At 28.6% G+C, this 16,146-nt stretch overlaps 1 protein-coding gene across 2 annotated transcripts in view; it reads right to left on the bottom strand.

The window, feature by feature from the left end:
- LOC136988738 (ragulator complex protein LAMTOR1-like) overlaps positions 1-16,146 on the bottom strand; it is a 49,446-nt gene that overhangs the window by 30,683 nt on the left and 2,617 nt on the right. For both annotated transcript variants that reach the window (XM_067286700.1, XM_067286701.1), the window contains exon 2: positions 10,742-10,815. In XM_067286700.1, coding sequence (XP_067142801.1) covers positions 10,742-10,815 — 74 coding nt within the window. The remainder of the gene's footprint in view (positions 1-10,741; positions 10,816-16,146) is intronic.

Raw genomic sequence — 16,146 nt, 5'->3', positions numbered from 1 at the left:
ATGGATGTAAAGTCGAATAAAATGACTTAAACTTGATTTTTATTTTTTCATATACTTTTTTGACAAACAACATATAATCGAGAACGACGTAACTCGAGGTATACCTGTATGTATCATTGCAATATTCTCATATTTATATAAAATGCTGAATAACTTGCAAAAGTAATTAGGAAAAACAAATTATTTCATATTTCATTTACAAATTATCTATGTATGCACATATGCAAAAACCTACATTAAAAAATTTTGTGTATTTATCATTTCTACTTAGATCTAGATTAAGAACATTCACCTTCTCTTAAAGTCAATTTTTTCTTTGTATATTCAATGTGATGTCTTTCAACTTTATCTATTTTCTGGTTTATTACTTATGAATATTTCTTAAATTGAAAAGTATTTATCTTGGCCAGAACCTTATATTGTGTTTTTTTTAACTAAAATTTCAGATAATTATTTGTAATACTGTACTGTACTAAGACTAGTCTTAAAGCTAAAATGCTTGTTTTTGAATTTGTTTGTTACTTTAAAACATCCTTAATATTAATATTATCATTACATTTCTTTATGTTTTAAATAAATTCCTTGATCCTTATATTAAAGCTATTAAAATTATTATTTCTAATATTAACTCACTTTCTATTATGAAAACTATTCTAAAGTTTGTTTTTATTTATATATAAATAACATGAATAAAATACATTCAAATATTCCTAAGTTCATTATATAGGGAGAATTCATTATTTAGAGAAATTGATAATGAATATATGGACATTTGAATGTATTTTACTTATGGTATTTGAACATACATGAAAAATGCTTTTAAAGCTTGCAAAAATTAAGGGTCAATTTCTACTACAGCTATACCCCATTATCTGAATTCCCGCTACAATGAATAATATTCTTTAGACTCATCACGATATACAAATCAAATAATTCTGGTACTATAAATTTATTCAAAAGACATTTTGTGATAAATCTGAAAGTTACACTAGTAAAAGTGGGAAGTTGGGAGTAACTCCATTCCTAGTGTCTGTTTTCATTTGTTTCAGCAGCATTATGTCAGTGTTAGGGTGCAGTTGTGCATTTTAGTGATTTCATTACAAAAACTTCAGTGCAGTCTTGCAGTCTTTCATTCTAAACAGTTTGATGCAGAAAATTCCATACCTCATTTGCTTATTTTCATTGATTTGAATACCATTTTCAATGCCATTGTTGTTTCAGATTTTTGAATGCAATAGTTTCAGTAAAAGAAAAAAAACCCTGCATTCAAAACATCCAAAATAACAATAGCTTTAAAAACAATGTTCTTTTTAGAAAAATAATCTCAAAAAGGTTGAAAATGTTTTGATGTTAGAATTAAAAAGCTGAGGTTAAAGGTTGGAAGTTATTTTGCTACTTTGTGCATTCAGCTTAGATGTATTTAATCATTTTCATTATTTTTCTGTTTTTATACAGTAACATTATAAAATAAAATGTACAGCATCATTACAATGTTTTCATTTCTGTTTACTGCATATCAAATAAAATGAAATTTTTATACAATTCCTAATAAGTTTTATATTATATAACTTATTTGTTGCATTGTACTTATAAGAATATCCTTTAATGATCCCATTAAATGTTCATCTGTAATATGAATAAACCAACCAACACTAAAACCCAGCAAATAACCAGGAAATTTAATGAAGAAACAAAATGTTTTCTACCATTTTAAATGGCTATTGTCAGATTATGAAAGTTCTACAAAAGAATGAATGAGATGGAACATAAAAATTTATAGAAGAATGAATAAAATGACTGGCTAAAGCAGTTTGTGTGATAGTCATGAGTGGCATAAAGAAAAATTTTTTAAAAATAAAAATAGCTGACATTCAGTTTATATATTCAAATTTAAAAAATTATTTTATTGCCAAAGATGGCCTCCTGCACATGGTAATTATTTATGCTGTTCTTCAAAATTTAATAGTAACATGTTTATTCTTTACAAATTTTTATTGAGAAAAGATTTGGAGAATAATTATTACATCATACAGATTTATTAGGTTTATTTAGAAAAAAAAAACCTTTTACATATACCAATAATTCTAGAGTAAAATTTAAAAATATAATTATCTTTTAAATTATTATTAAGTTAAATAAATATTGTATATTAATTTTTCAAATATAATTTATTTTGTGCATATATTTGCTATTCAAAGTATCATCCACTTAGCAAAAGAAGTCATAAGAAATGTATTTCTTATGACTTCTCTAGCTATAGATATTAAATAATTTATTGGATTATAATAATTACATTTAAAATTAATCTATTTTTATTTTATTACATTAGCTCTTTGTTTCAAATTATAACACTACCTGTGGTACTGTTATAATTTCCAATTACAGTAAAATAAATCAGCAATGTTAGTGCTATTTTTAAATGTGTTTTAAACTTCATTATTTACATGCAAACAAAAAATTGCTATTAGTTTTAGTATTGAATCTAATAAGATTCAATACAAAAACAACTCTATTTTCTTTCTCTTTATCCAATAAAATAATTTTATCAGGAAGGAAGATAAAATAAGAAGATATATTTTGATTTCTTTTGCAGAAGGAAATAAAATTTATTTAAATACTAAACTGCATACATATTTATAATATTTAATTTACAGGAAGTATTTAAAATACAAACATTAGCATATTTTTATTATTTTTGCTGTTAATAAATAAACATTTGAATGATTAGTAATAAAGATATAATTTTATTGCTAAATTTCATTACTCTGTTTCTTATAATGCTTTTATACTAAAATTATTTATCACATACTAAATATAGTATTTGACAATTTTTATTATATAGTTACAAGTAGTATTTGAAGCTGATAAAAGTAAGCATAAAAAGGAAACAGCTTTAAACAGTTTTTGTGAGAAAAATGAAATATTTTCAAAAATAGCACTATATAATTTTAGAAAACTTATAAAACACTTATTATAAATCTAAAAAAAATATATAATGTTGTAATAATAAAAAATTTAAATTGTAAAAACATAATACACTCAAACCTGTTTTTATGCGGTCTTTTTTTGTGCGATTTTTTATACGTGCAATGTGTTTTGTGCAATTATTTTTGTGCAGTATACCAATTTGATTGAAATTCATATACCACACACAAAAAATCACACAAAACAAATCGCACAAAAATAGGCCGCACAAAAACAGGTTTGAGTGTAAAATTTTTTTTAAAAAAATCAACAGTAAAAAGTTTAAAAGTATTTTATTTTTTACTTTTGATATTTTATTCTGATGAAGTTTGCTGTTTGGTAAATTATAAAGTATATCAAGAAAGTACAAATAAATATAATTTTCAATTCATTAAAAATTTTATCCTTGCTAAAGTACCAAATAGTACTTAGACTATTGATGCTATTTAATCTCTATTGTTATTGATATACAAAATTATTTTACAATATCTCTCTGCTGTTCACTGGTATTCTTTGAATTTAGGACAGAAGATTTTCACAATTTTACTGTTTCTTTATCAATAATGATCTGCATTAAAGAAACTTGAATGATCTGTATTTTGATTAAAAATTTATTTCTCTGGATTTATTACAAATATAACAACAAGATGTTACAAGAATATTAATTTTCTTTCATTCTCTTTCAGCAATATGTTGTTAAAATGCAATACACTACATAAAGCATTGTCATTCAACACTCAAAGTAATATTTTAACAAGGATATTACTATTCTTATAGTACTTGTGAATATATATTTCTGTTGGAAATAAAATATATGTTACACTTAAGTGCCTTCCACAGGTGTCTATTTTCATATTTCCATTACTTTTTACCATTTAAAATGCTGAAATAATAGCTTATGTATGATGATGCTGATACATACAAAATTCAAAATGTCAAAAAAATCACCTCATAACATTAACTTCAATACATTTATCAAATACACTTATATAAAAAATTTTTCTTACATAAGACATTGAAATAAAAATCTGTACAATGACTACACTCACATTACTAATCCATTTTATGTTTTAATATCTCATTTATATTCAATCACATATACTTTAAAATTCTCATATAATAAATATTTTTAATGCCATTTATATGAATATTAATAAAAATTTTATTATTAGAACTACTAAACTTGTCATTTTTGCTAATTTTTTTTACTTATCTAATTTTTACTATTTCTTACATTGCTCTTAGTTTATAACTTTTTATATTAATAAGATACATTATATATTAGAACATTTTCAATGAATGATTATATATAATTTTCCCACTATTAATAAAAAACAAGATTAAAGAATGTCATCAAAGAAACATTCTATGTATTTAGGTTTAAACCTAAATATTTAAGAACTTTAGATATCTAAATACTTAATCAGAAAAAAAAAATTGAATTTAATGATAAATATTTAGCATCTAAAACAGTAAATATCATCCTAAAATATAAAAGGATAGTACAAAATTTGAAAAAAATATATTATTGCTACTTCTTCATTATCTGTTACAAATCTACTCAAAAATTATTTAGTCACCACTGCATCTTTTGAAATTTTTCATTCTTTTATTGTTGGTTATAAATTTGACCATAATAAATCTAACAATTGTTTAAGAAAAAAAAACAGTATTTCTCCTTTTCATTGAGTAATTGTCATGAGACAATGAATACATACTATGTAAAACTGGATTAATTAAGTCCAATGCATGTAAATATATCAGAAATATCCAGCACAAATTATACTTACTAAAAATAAAGAAAAATCAAATGTTTTTGATGATTTTTAAATCATTTTTCTTTATTTTTAGTAAGTATAATTTTTGCTGGATATTTCTAGTGTATTTATATGTCAGTCATGAGACAATACAATTTACAAAGTCATTGGATCAAATTTTCATTTGAATTGTGAAAAACACAAAATATACTTTGTGAAATTCCAGGACTTACTCCAAATATAATAAATGAAATACTGATCCTGACTCAACACATTTTGGAATTTATTATATGACATTATTATGACATTTTGGTATTTATTATATTTTTGCATTTTGTATATGCAATAAATAAATAAACAAACAAATATACTTCTTACTATATACTGAATGAATTATAATTCTTCACTCCACAAAAAACCTTTATAATCCAGTGATAAGTGTTTCTACAACAGCTAACGTTTTCAACCCTTTCGGGGTCTTCCTCAGGCACAGTTCATAAGAAATTTCAAATACCAGTGGAATGGAGCAAAAAACCGAAGTGAATTCTATTCCATATTTGAAATCATTTGATGATTTCAACGTTACAACAGCTAACATTGAAAACATTAGCTGTTGTAGAAACACCTATCACTGGATTATAAAGGTTTTTTTGTGGAGTGAAGAATTAAATAAATAAATTTATAAATGAAATACCCAAGTAATTAAACTAAAAAAAAGAAGCCTTTCTTTCTTTTTTGAGTTAATACTTGTAATGTAGGTCTTGCCTGTCCTATTTTACAAGCATTTAAAAATTAATAATTGGAATATTAATCTAAAATGAATTACATATGTGAATTACATATTTTTGATGATGTATAATCTGCAACAATTTTTTCACAGTATCAAAAATGGCCCAAATCATTTTACTTTTTGTAATGTTAAGAAATCATTTTGACATAACATGATGTCTTCTTGTTTATATGTGTAGTGGATGCAAAAGACAAATGGTGCTGACAAATTCATTCACTTCTTCTTGTGAATAGAATATATTGTTGTTTACATATCTGTTGTCCCTCCAATAAACATCTCAAAATATATTTGTAAAAAAATAAGCTTAATAAAATACAAAAATATAGAAGATACAAACTTGGCTACAGTTTCAAATTGGTTAAAATGTCCTCTGGCAACATTGCCATTGCTAAAAAACAAATAGTTCATTTCAAAAATTGGCCAACAGTATTTACATAAGACACTTAAGCTGTTTTAGTTGAGATGATAATGATTAATAGCACCTGACCCTGACACATCAACCAAGAACACACAGATAACTTCTTTCTATCTCTTTCTTTTTTACATCTTGCAATTAAAAAGTTATACATATGATGTCCACTGGTTTGGAAACAGAAGTTTAAAAGCAAGCCATTGATTCAAACTCAAACACATGTGTGTACACATACACACACACCCTTGAAAAGCAAATGTTCGTCCATTTTTTAAAGTCTTGTTTGGTTATTGAGTTAGAAGCCATTGATTATTGATTTCTTTTTAGCCAACATTGTATAAAAATGCAGCAATTTGGTGCAAAAACATGCTTTATTTACACCAATTCAGAAATTCAGAATAAATCTATTTATAATTATAAAATCTGTTATGAACCAGAAAATGATAGCATTATCAGTGAGCAATTGCTTTTTACAACAACTATGTTGGTAATCCCAAAAGTAAGATCTGCAAAACACTGGGGATGCAGGGAAACTGTTCATTGGCTGTTGGCAGCACTGTTGTGTTTGCTGTTTCCCCACTCCCAAACATGCCTGCGTGCACCTCACTAGGATACTCAGTCTTGGTTTGGCAGTTGTTTGTAATGGAGCTCCTGCTTGGCGCTACTGCCAAGTGTGAAGTTTGCACAGTTATTCAGATTTTGAACACAAAAGGCATTAAACCAATTGAAATTCATCGCCAATTGAAAGAAGTATATGACAAGTCGTGCATGGATGTCAAAAACGTCTGCAAGTAGTGTAGGGAGTTTGCAGCTGATTATACTGAAATTTATGACAAAGAAAGAAGCAAGAAACCACCAATTTTTGATGAAACAGTTGGGAAAGTTGAGCAAACTATGCATAAAGATTGGCGAATTACTCTGGATAATATCTGCATTTTGGTTCCTGGGATTTCCCAAAGCACCATTCATAGGATTATGTGTAAGCATTCTCCATGACAATGCTCGCCCTCACATTGCCCATCAAACTGTCACTCTCCTGTAACAGTTTGGATGGGACATCACCACCCACCCACCCACCCTATAGTCCAGACTTGGAACCCAGTGACTACCCTCTGTTTCCTAAGTTGAAAGAGCATTTGGCCGAAAATGGTTTCAGCAATGACAATGAGGTGAAAGACAAGGTTCAACACTTCCTGAAGGACATGGTGGTGAGCTAGTATGACATGGGCATACAAAAACTGCCACAGCGCCTACAAAAACGCATTGACCAAAATGCCAATTATGTAGAAAAACAGATAAATGTTCAAGCTTTAAAATGATGTAAACATTATTGAAAATAAATGTTTCTTTGTATTTCTAAAAAATAGGAGACCTTACTTTTGGGGTTACTCTCGTACATGCAAATTTTCACATAAGAAAACTGTTATACAAGGTAGCTTCAAAAGTTCCCAGAATTATGCTGAGTTAGTAAATTAAAGGCAATGAAAAACGGAACATTTAATGCATATCTTAGCTAAATATGTCAGGAATAGAGAAACATGTTCAAACAAGTCTGTATATGCTGTGAAGATGACAACACTTACCACTCACTAAAGGTCATGTAAGTGAGACATCGTGAAACGGAGCCTAGTGATGAAGGCTGTAGAAGAACAACATGCAAATATCAAATTTTGTGTGTTATTGGGGGGGAAAAACCCTCTGAGATCTTGAAGATGCTTTATGATGCCCATGGTGAATCTACCTTGAAGTATTCTCAAGTTTATGATTGGCATAAATGCTTTCATGAGGAACAGGAAAGTATCGCTGATGGTTTGTGAAGTGGTGTCTGTTGACATCAACATCTGAGGAAAAAGTCTTGGTTGTACACAAGTTGTGAGGTCAGAAAGATGGCTGTCAAAAAGATCACCAAGACAGCAGGAATTTCGGTTGGAAGTTGTCATTCCATCCTACATGATCAATTAAACATGCACAGTGTTTGCCAATACATAGTGCCATGAATGCTGATGGCAGACCAGTGAGAGACTCGCAAGATGTTGTGTGGAGATCTCATAATTAAAGTTATTTAACATTAAAGGATAGTCTTTTACTTTGCTTAATTTTTGTTTAAAAATTTGTAATTTTTATGCATTTTATATGTTGTATATTATTTAGTTATAGCTACCATGTTTATTTACATACTTGCTTCCATAGCAACAGCATTGGACTGAATTTTATATACATAATGTGCGGCAATTATATTCCGGGACTGGATCTATAAAAATGAAACAAAACAATTTTATTCAAATCCTTTTATTAAATTATTCAAAATACTCTCCTCCTGCTTCAATACACTTTTTACAGCGATTCAATAGTGATTCAAATGCCTGCTCAAGCTCAATTTTCGGTATTGCCTCTAATATGCGCGTAGACTCTCTTTGGATGGTTTCAATATCATTAAAAATGCATCCTTTCAACTTCATTTTCATTTTTGGAAATAAAGAGAAGTCACATGGTGCTAAATCGGGGGAATACGGCGAATGATTCAACACACAGACTTGATTTCGTGCCAAAAATTGACGAACAATCAATGATGTGTGACTCGGTGCACTATCGTGTAACAAACACCAGTCATCAGAATTGCGATATTCTGGTCGAATTCGACGAATTCTTCTCATTAATCGTTGTAAAACTCCCAAGTAGAAAGCAACAGTAACTGTTTGACCCTGTGGGACGAACTCACGGTGGATGATGCCTTTGCTATCGAAGAAAACAATGAACATCGTCTTGATTTTTGATGGAACTTTTCGTGTTTTCTTGGCTTGAAGTGATGATTTTGACTTCCATTCGGCACTTTGACGTTTTGTTTGTGGGTCATATTGAAAACACCAGGTCTCGTCATCAGTAACAATTGATTTGAGGAAGGTTGAGCTGTTATTCGCTGCTCGTACAATCTCTCTGGAATGTTCTAGTCTCATCAATTTTTGCTCTTGGGTTAGTGTGTGCGGAACAAATTTAGCACAGACTTTTGTTTTGCCCAAATCTTCTTTAAGAATTTGTCGTATTGTCTCTTTGTTAATGTTTAATGCCTGTTCCATCATTCTCAGTGTCGCATTGCGATCGTTGGATACAAATTCTTGCACTTTTTGAATCGAATCTGCTGTTCGAATTGTTATTGGCCTTCCCACACGTTTGTCGTCCTCCAGTGATTGTCTGCCTTCCAAAAATTGCTTGTGCCACTCAAAAGTCTTTGACCGTGATAAACACTCACTTCCATACACTTTTTGCATCATTTTGAACGTTTCTGTGGCACTTGTGCCAAGTTTAGCGTGAAATTTAATAACAGCACGTTGTTCCATTATTGTTTTCCGACATGTAACAAAATAAACTGATAAACAAAATATCAAAAACAATGATAAATGTCAACCGATTTAAATAAAAGTTTTAGAGTTATGTTCATATATGTCCAAACTTCATATGACATAAAATTTAAACAGATGTTGCTACTGGTTGCTGAGATATAGCTTCAGTCCCGGAATTTAATTGCCGCACTGTGTATATTCTTGATAATGCATTTAAATTACCCCAAAGTGCTTGAATATCTATCTGTATTTTTTTATGTTCATTTCATCTACTAAAAAATTTTTAAAATTTATTACTAAACAAAGTTTGATTTATTGATATTTAACATTTGCATATACCCAAAAATCATTTCATTATTATTGTTATAGCAATTGCTTTAGATCATATTTTATTCCTGTAAAACTTATCCATAAAATTCTTAATGTAAACAATAATCACGTCTAAGATACATACAGAATATATAAACTAAAAATTATTTTTCATTGGAAATTGTCCAAAGAAACACTTCAAATGCAGTCTACTAGTATATCCTTACTATTATTAGGTACCATTTCAGTATTAAATTAAAAATGTAATTCTATTATAATCATCTATTCAGTTAGAAATTTGCATCTTTAATTTAATATCAAATTAGTTGAATTGCAAAAGGAATATATTATTTTAAGATCAGGCAGAATCTAGCAACATTACTTTCTTAATTAACAACTTTTCAAGCTAGGAGATCACAAAAACAAATTCATGTTTCATTCATTATACATAATAGTTTTCTAACTCATAATGAAAAAGATATTTTCATGTTAAAATAGTGCACTTTTTAAAAACATTGAAATCAATATTAATTTATATTTTATTAAATTTTAAATAATAATTAACAATATAAATATGAAAAAAGAAAAGTATTAAAACTATATATTAAACATTTATAAATAAATTTCTTTAGACTTTTAATAATTGTATTTCTATATCATTTTGTAAAATACACTTTTAAATGCTCATCCATTATCTATGTTAGTAATAACAATTGCAAATCAACTGCATTTTAGCAGATATTATAGTAATTAAATTTCAATGTTTGGAATTTTGTTATGTCATTTCAATAGCAAATTTAATTTATTTAACATGAACAATTGGGGACCATAGGTTACTTCATATTGTGTTATATTGTATTTGATTTAATTCTTCAGATGTAATAATCTGAAAATTTTGATGGTTAAATACAGAGTTAATTATATTAAAAAGTAATAGGACTTGTTTATTAAAAGAATGAAATTATATTTATGTATATATTCTAAAGATAGACTATTATTTCACTCCAAACATTTTCTGACTTGATAAAAGCTCAAGAGTTATATTTAAGTACTAAAAACAATTTTTAAACATCTTTATCATACAGCAAGTATATATATATATATATATAATTAAGTTAAACAGAAAAATATTTTTATATTTTAAAGTAATTCCACATAATTCACAAATCACCTTTGAAATGGCCTACATGTAGTATTACTGACAGGATTTCCAAGTAGTGTTGTTCTTTCAGTAGGTTCTCCATACTGTTAAAAAAATTTAATATTACAATATAATTAAAAATTACTTCTAAACTAGAATTTACTTCTAAAATAATCATAATCAGAAAAATAATTCCATTTTGATATAAACTATTAAAAAAATCAAAACTACAGTAAAACTCTGATTAACCAAATGTCAAGTTAGCTGAACCACCACTTGCCCTCCTTTCTCTCTTCTCCACCGATGTTACATTGCAATTCTCTTACATCATGCATCTGCAGGATCAATGATGCCTATTTGCTGTGACAGATCCAAATGATTAGTAGGATGCTATTAGGACATTGATGAATAAATATAGTATGTGTACAATACTGTTCTGTTACCTGGTAATTTTATTCTTTACATGTTAATCCAGTTATCTAAATTTTCAATTATTTGAATCACCTGTAGAATAAATCAATTCATATAATCAGAGTTCTACCATAATTTTCAAAAGTCTTTAATCATAAACAACACTCTTGGTACTTATTAACTACTTTTAAACTAAGTTTATAGTTATTTTTAAATTCCTACTATTAGTTCACACTCTCCCTATATATATCTTGTTCAAATTTTCAATCGTTAATAAAATACGTTTTACTCATCCATTCAAGTTCAAATACATTTTTTTAAACTTGTAGTGGATGACACTTGATGTTAATACAGTTTTTTCAAATACTAATTCATTAATTAAATGTAATTATTGGTTAATATTACCTATGGTATCAAAGATGGTGACGGGAAATTTTTCCCCTAGATACTAGACGGTGACGGAGAAATTTTTTCCCCTACGTTCGAGATGACCATGTTTCTGGTAATCTCGAATTAGATTATCGAGTGATAATCTGGAAGCAGATTAACAATGGATAATCTCGAAGTAGAATACTGAGTGATCTAAACTGTTAGGGGGCGTACCCATACTATCTGTCGCATTATGCAAATTAATAAATTTTTCCGTCGCCATCTAGTATCTAGGGAAAAAATTTCCCCGTTGCCATCTTCGATACCACGGGTAACATTAACCTAATTAATAATACTTTAAATAGAGTTTTAGCAGTTTGTAATGAAAATTGAAATCAACAGGCAGTAGCTCAATCAGTAAAATGCAAGGATTTCAGTATTTTTCACGTGAAGGTGAAGAATGAGTTCAATTCTTGCAAAAAGCAATAATTTTTTGATAAATTTTTGAAAATTTTTGCTTTAACTAGACGTTTTATCCAAATGATTTTCGAGAGTGAGTTAGCAGTTGTGGCTTAGTAGTTAGAATGAAGGATTTTTCTCAAAAATAAAATTGAAGAAGTTTTATGCTTTGGGTTCAATTCCGATTTCTGTTTCTATTTTGCCACTTAATATTGTGATTCTGTCATATGTATATACATATTTATATTAATTGTAATTATTTAATAAAAAGTAACTAAAATAAAATTTTTCTTTGTTGACCTAAGTAGGAATTGACTTTTAAAAATTTTTTTTAATATTACTTGTTTAAAATAAATCAACAGCTACAAACCTGATGACAAATGTAATAAGCCAACAACTACCAGATTATATCAGTAATCAGTATATTTAAAATCCTAAATTTTTTTCCTTGAAGAACTGTCTTCCACATGTGCAGAAATGTCATCATACATTTGGTTGAGTATGGACTGCTACATATCCATCCAGACAGCATTGAATAGAGGATACTTTAATTATGAGTCTTGTATTATAGTGTCTCTATCTCTGAAAATCTTTTGCAGTCCAACTCAGCATCTCACAATGTTCTGCTATACCCACCACATCTACGTTGTCACTTATAATAATTCTTTATATAAACATTAGTTATGTAGTAAAATTCATTTATTGTAATGACTGAAACTTGCCTATACTGATTACTGGTTGACTACAGCCAATTCAGTTCCTTACTGTAATGTCTGTAAGAGAAGTTGTTTGACTAGTTATTGTAACATGGAATTAAAAACTGAACAAAATAATCATGAATATGAGAGTTCATTTTGTTTTTAAGGTGTCTTTCTTTACCATCAAATCTTGTTCAGTGTTTACACAGGAGTTGCTAAATGTTGATTTTCAAATTTTTTATGAACTTTTTGCTTTTAATATATCTTTTTTATTTGATTCTTATCTTAAAGAATTAAAATAATTATTTTTAAAAAAATATAAGATATTATTAAAAACAATTCAAATTGCACAAATTTATTACATTCCACAAAATCATAAAAAACAAACATAATAACGTTAATCTTTTCATACTGGTTAATCATAGCACCAACTGGAAAGTGGGCACTAACATCTTTTCATCTAACATAACTGGCTTCCCCACCTATAGAGAGGTTTCATGTCGACATCACGAGTGACGTCATGAGCATGCGCAATTGTCCAGCGCCATCTTTGTGACTGTTTGTGACTTGTTTACGTTTTGTGTGTGTTCACGTGCGTTTTAACTGGAGTTCTTGTGTTGTTTTTTTCGTCGCGAATATCACTATGGTGATTTGTTGTGTAATTGGGTGTAATGCTAGTTCACTCAAGAACAAAGGAACATCATTTTTTAAAATTCCCGGCATTATTTGTCATCAAGGATCTCAAACTGAGGAGCTTTCACGACGAAGGCAAACTGCATGGCTCTCGAGAATTAACCGGAAAAATTTCGTTACGAATAAAGTGAATATCAATACAAGAGTTTGTCAGAAACATTTCATTTCAATATTTACGTTAATAAACACTAAGTTATATTTTAAAACCTAAAAGAGTTTACTGATTTGCTTATATTAATTTAGTTAGGTATAATGCATTTATAAACGAATAACTAACGTAATTTCAGGCTTTAGCTAGTGCAAACTTATAAACATTACACGTTAAAACGAAAAGCAAGTAGGCTTATTATATGCTAGTTTCAACTAGAAAATAAAGGTACTGAACAATTTGAATTAAAAAATTTCCACAGCTGTTTTTAATTAGACTTTTACTTTCAGACAAAAATTCTTACTTAAGAAATACGTAAAAACACGAGTTTAAACAAACAAAAGAAAACATATCTTTCCAAGCAATATTACTTCGCTGTTATTAATTACTTTTACTTTTATATCAGGAGAAACCCAGCCACTTGTTAAATAGTTATGGGCCTCTAAAGATTTATAAGCTTTCATTTGTGACAGGGTGTAGAAATTTGTTATAAAAACCAAATAGTTTATAATGTCACCAAATTCTACTTTCGGCCACAACTCTTGATATACGACGAAGTCTGATAAACTGGCTTCGTATGGATCGCCTTGACATAACGAAATTTTCTCTTCGTACAGAGCTGCATCTCGTCCTGTTAGACTGCTAGAATAGCTTGCAAGAAAAGAATCTTTTTTAACTTAATCCATGATAATAGAACTGCAGTATTTTTGTACATTTAAACTAAAAAAAGACGTCGAATAACAGACTACGTGCAAGCTAAGTGAGCGAAAACCACCACAAAAATGGCGAATGGGTGGAGCAAACGTGTGTTTTATCACGTGACATGCGACCTTGAAACCTCTCTATTGTGATTTTCAAGCCAACTAACATGTCTAACAATTTTCACTCATTACTCCCCAACTCACACTCCTTTAGGTTCTAAGGATTCAGTTGGGATGAAGTTACTTTGAACAGAAAATTAAAACAAAGGATAAATCAGAACAAGTAAAAAAAAAATTCAATACAATTAGTGGAATTTCTGGCTTTATTGACTGATATTATAAGGTCATTTTAAAATAAAAAAACATTGACAATTTGTTAATTATTATTATTATTATCATCATTATTATTAACCAATGGTAATCATACAGGTTGTTTGCCTGCTAATTTTCGCAGTAACATCTTTAACAATGAGTAGCATACAATTGAAGCAAAAAATGTCATCAATTTAGACTACAGTAAGACCCCACTTAATGCTGCCTCGCTTAAAGCTGATTTGATATAACGTGGTCTGCTTAAAGCCTTAAAAAAAAAAAAAAAAAAAAAACTCAAAATTTACGCCGATTTTTATTATCGCGGCATTTCATTGATTCGTATATAATACGATTATTTACGAACACAAACCAATCAGCAAAAAGTGGAAAAAAGGTATACTTTCTTTAAATCTATGTTTGTTTGGTGCAATTTTGGAAAAAATATAACACCATGAATGCCATAGGAAATATTGACTTCACTTGGCAAGAATTAACTGATAAATGCATAAACAAGAGTGGAAGAAGTTATGGCTGAAGTTATCCAAGAATTCTCAAGCTTTATTGTTAGATTGACCAAATTATCAACCTAATCGATACAGCAAGACTAGGAGATGTAGATGAACAGGATATTGAGGATTTACTGCAGATTTCTGGTGAGAGCATTACCAACAATCATCTTCGAGAACTGGCAGAACAAGGAATTCGTGTAGAACTGGAAAATAGAGATTCTGAAAATGAAGAACCCAAAAAATTTCTCTACAGATTTCCTTAGTAAAAGTTTGGTAACGATAACCGAAATCGTTGATCAAATTGTAGCAAATGATTTTGAAAGGCAAAATGAGGAGTTTTGGATGCGATCTTCTGCTACCGACATTTGCTTAAGGAAAGAAAAAGCGACAAATGAAACTTAATGAGTTTATTGCAAAAAAAAAAAAAAAAAAAATTCAGAAAAGTCAGGATCTTCATTCCTGATCAAAAAAGATTAAATAAAATGAACTTTACATTTCTGTGGGTATATGTTTATGTATATTATTATGCAAATTAATATAAAAATTACTTGAAATTAAAGTAAAATCTGTTTATTTTTGGTCGCGTGTTCACCTATTCCTATTTACTCTATGTTAAAATGACCTCGTTTAACGCAGTTTCGCTTAGCACTTTGTCATCTAGGAATGCATCCCCCGCATTAAGTGGGGTCTTACTGTATAATACTGCAAGGAAATAATAAAACAAATATTTAACATTTAAAGGGTTAGTTAAAGCTGATGAGAGTATGTTATCAGCCACATGTTGAGACTTATAGTATGAAAAGATGGCTTAAAAGTGCCTATTTACTTGATGATGATGATAATTGAAACCCTAATTTCAATAAGCAAAGTTTTATAAGTGTTAACTAATTCTGATAACTTTTGCTTTCATAAGTCATGTGAATGTTAAAGGCAAAGGTTAGTGAATAGTACAGTCTGTAACATGTATGATAAGTAATACTTTTGATTACTGTATCTGCCTGATGTATATAATAGAACCACCTGAACTAATTCTGATAACATTAAATGACTGACAACAATAAGCAGATTCTACTGTACACACAATATATAGGTACAGTATTAAATGATTATTAAATTTTTAAAATATTTACAAAGA

The sequence above is a fragment of the Centruroides vittatus genome, unplaced genomic scaffold, assembly GCF_030686945.1.
Source record: "Centruroides vittatus isolate TY-2023 unplaced genomic scaffold, ASM3068694v2 scaffold_386, whole genome shotgun sequence".
NCBI classification, from domain to species: domain Eukaryota; kingdom Metazoa; phylum Arthropoda; class Arachnida; order Scorpiones; family Buthidae; genus Centruroides; species Centruroides vittatus.
This window is presented reverse-complemented; position numbering and strand designations above follow the sequence as displayed.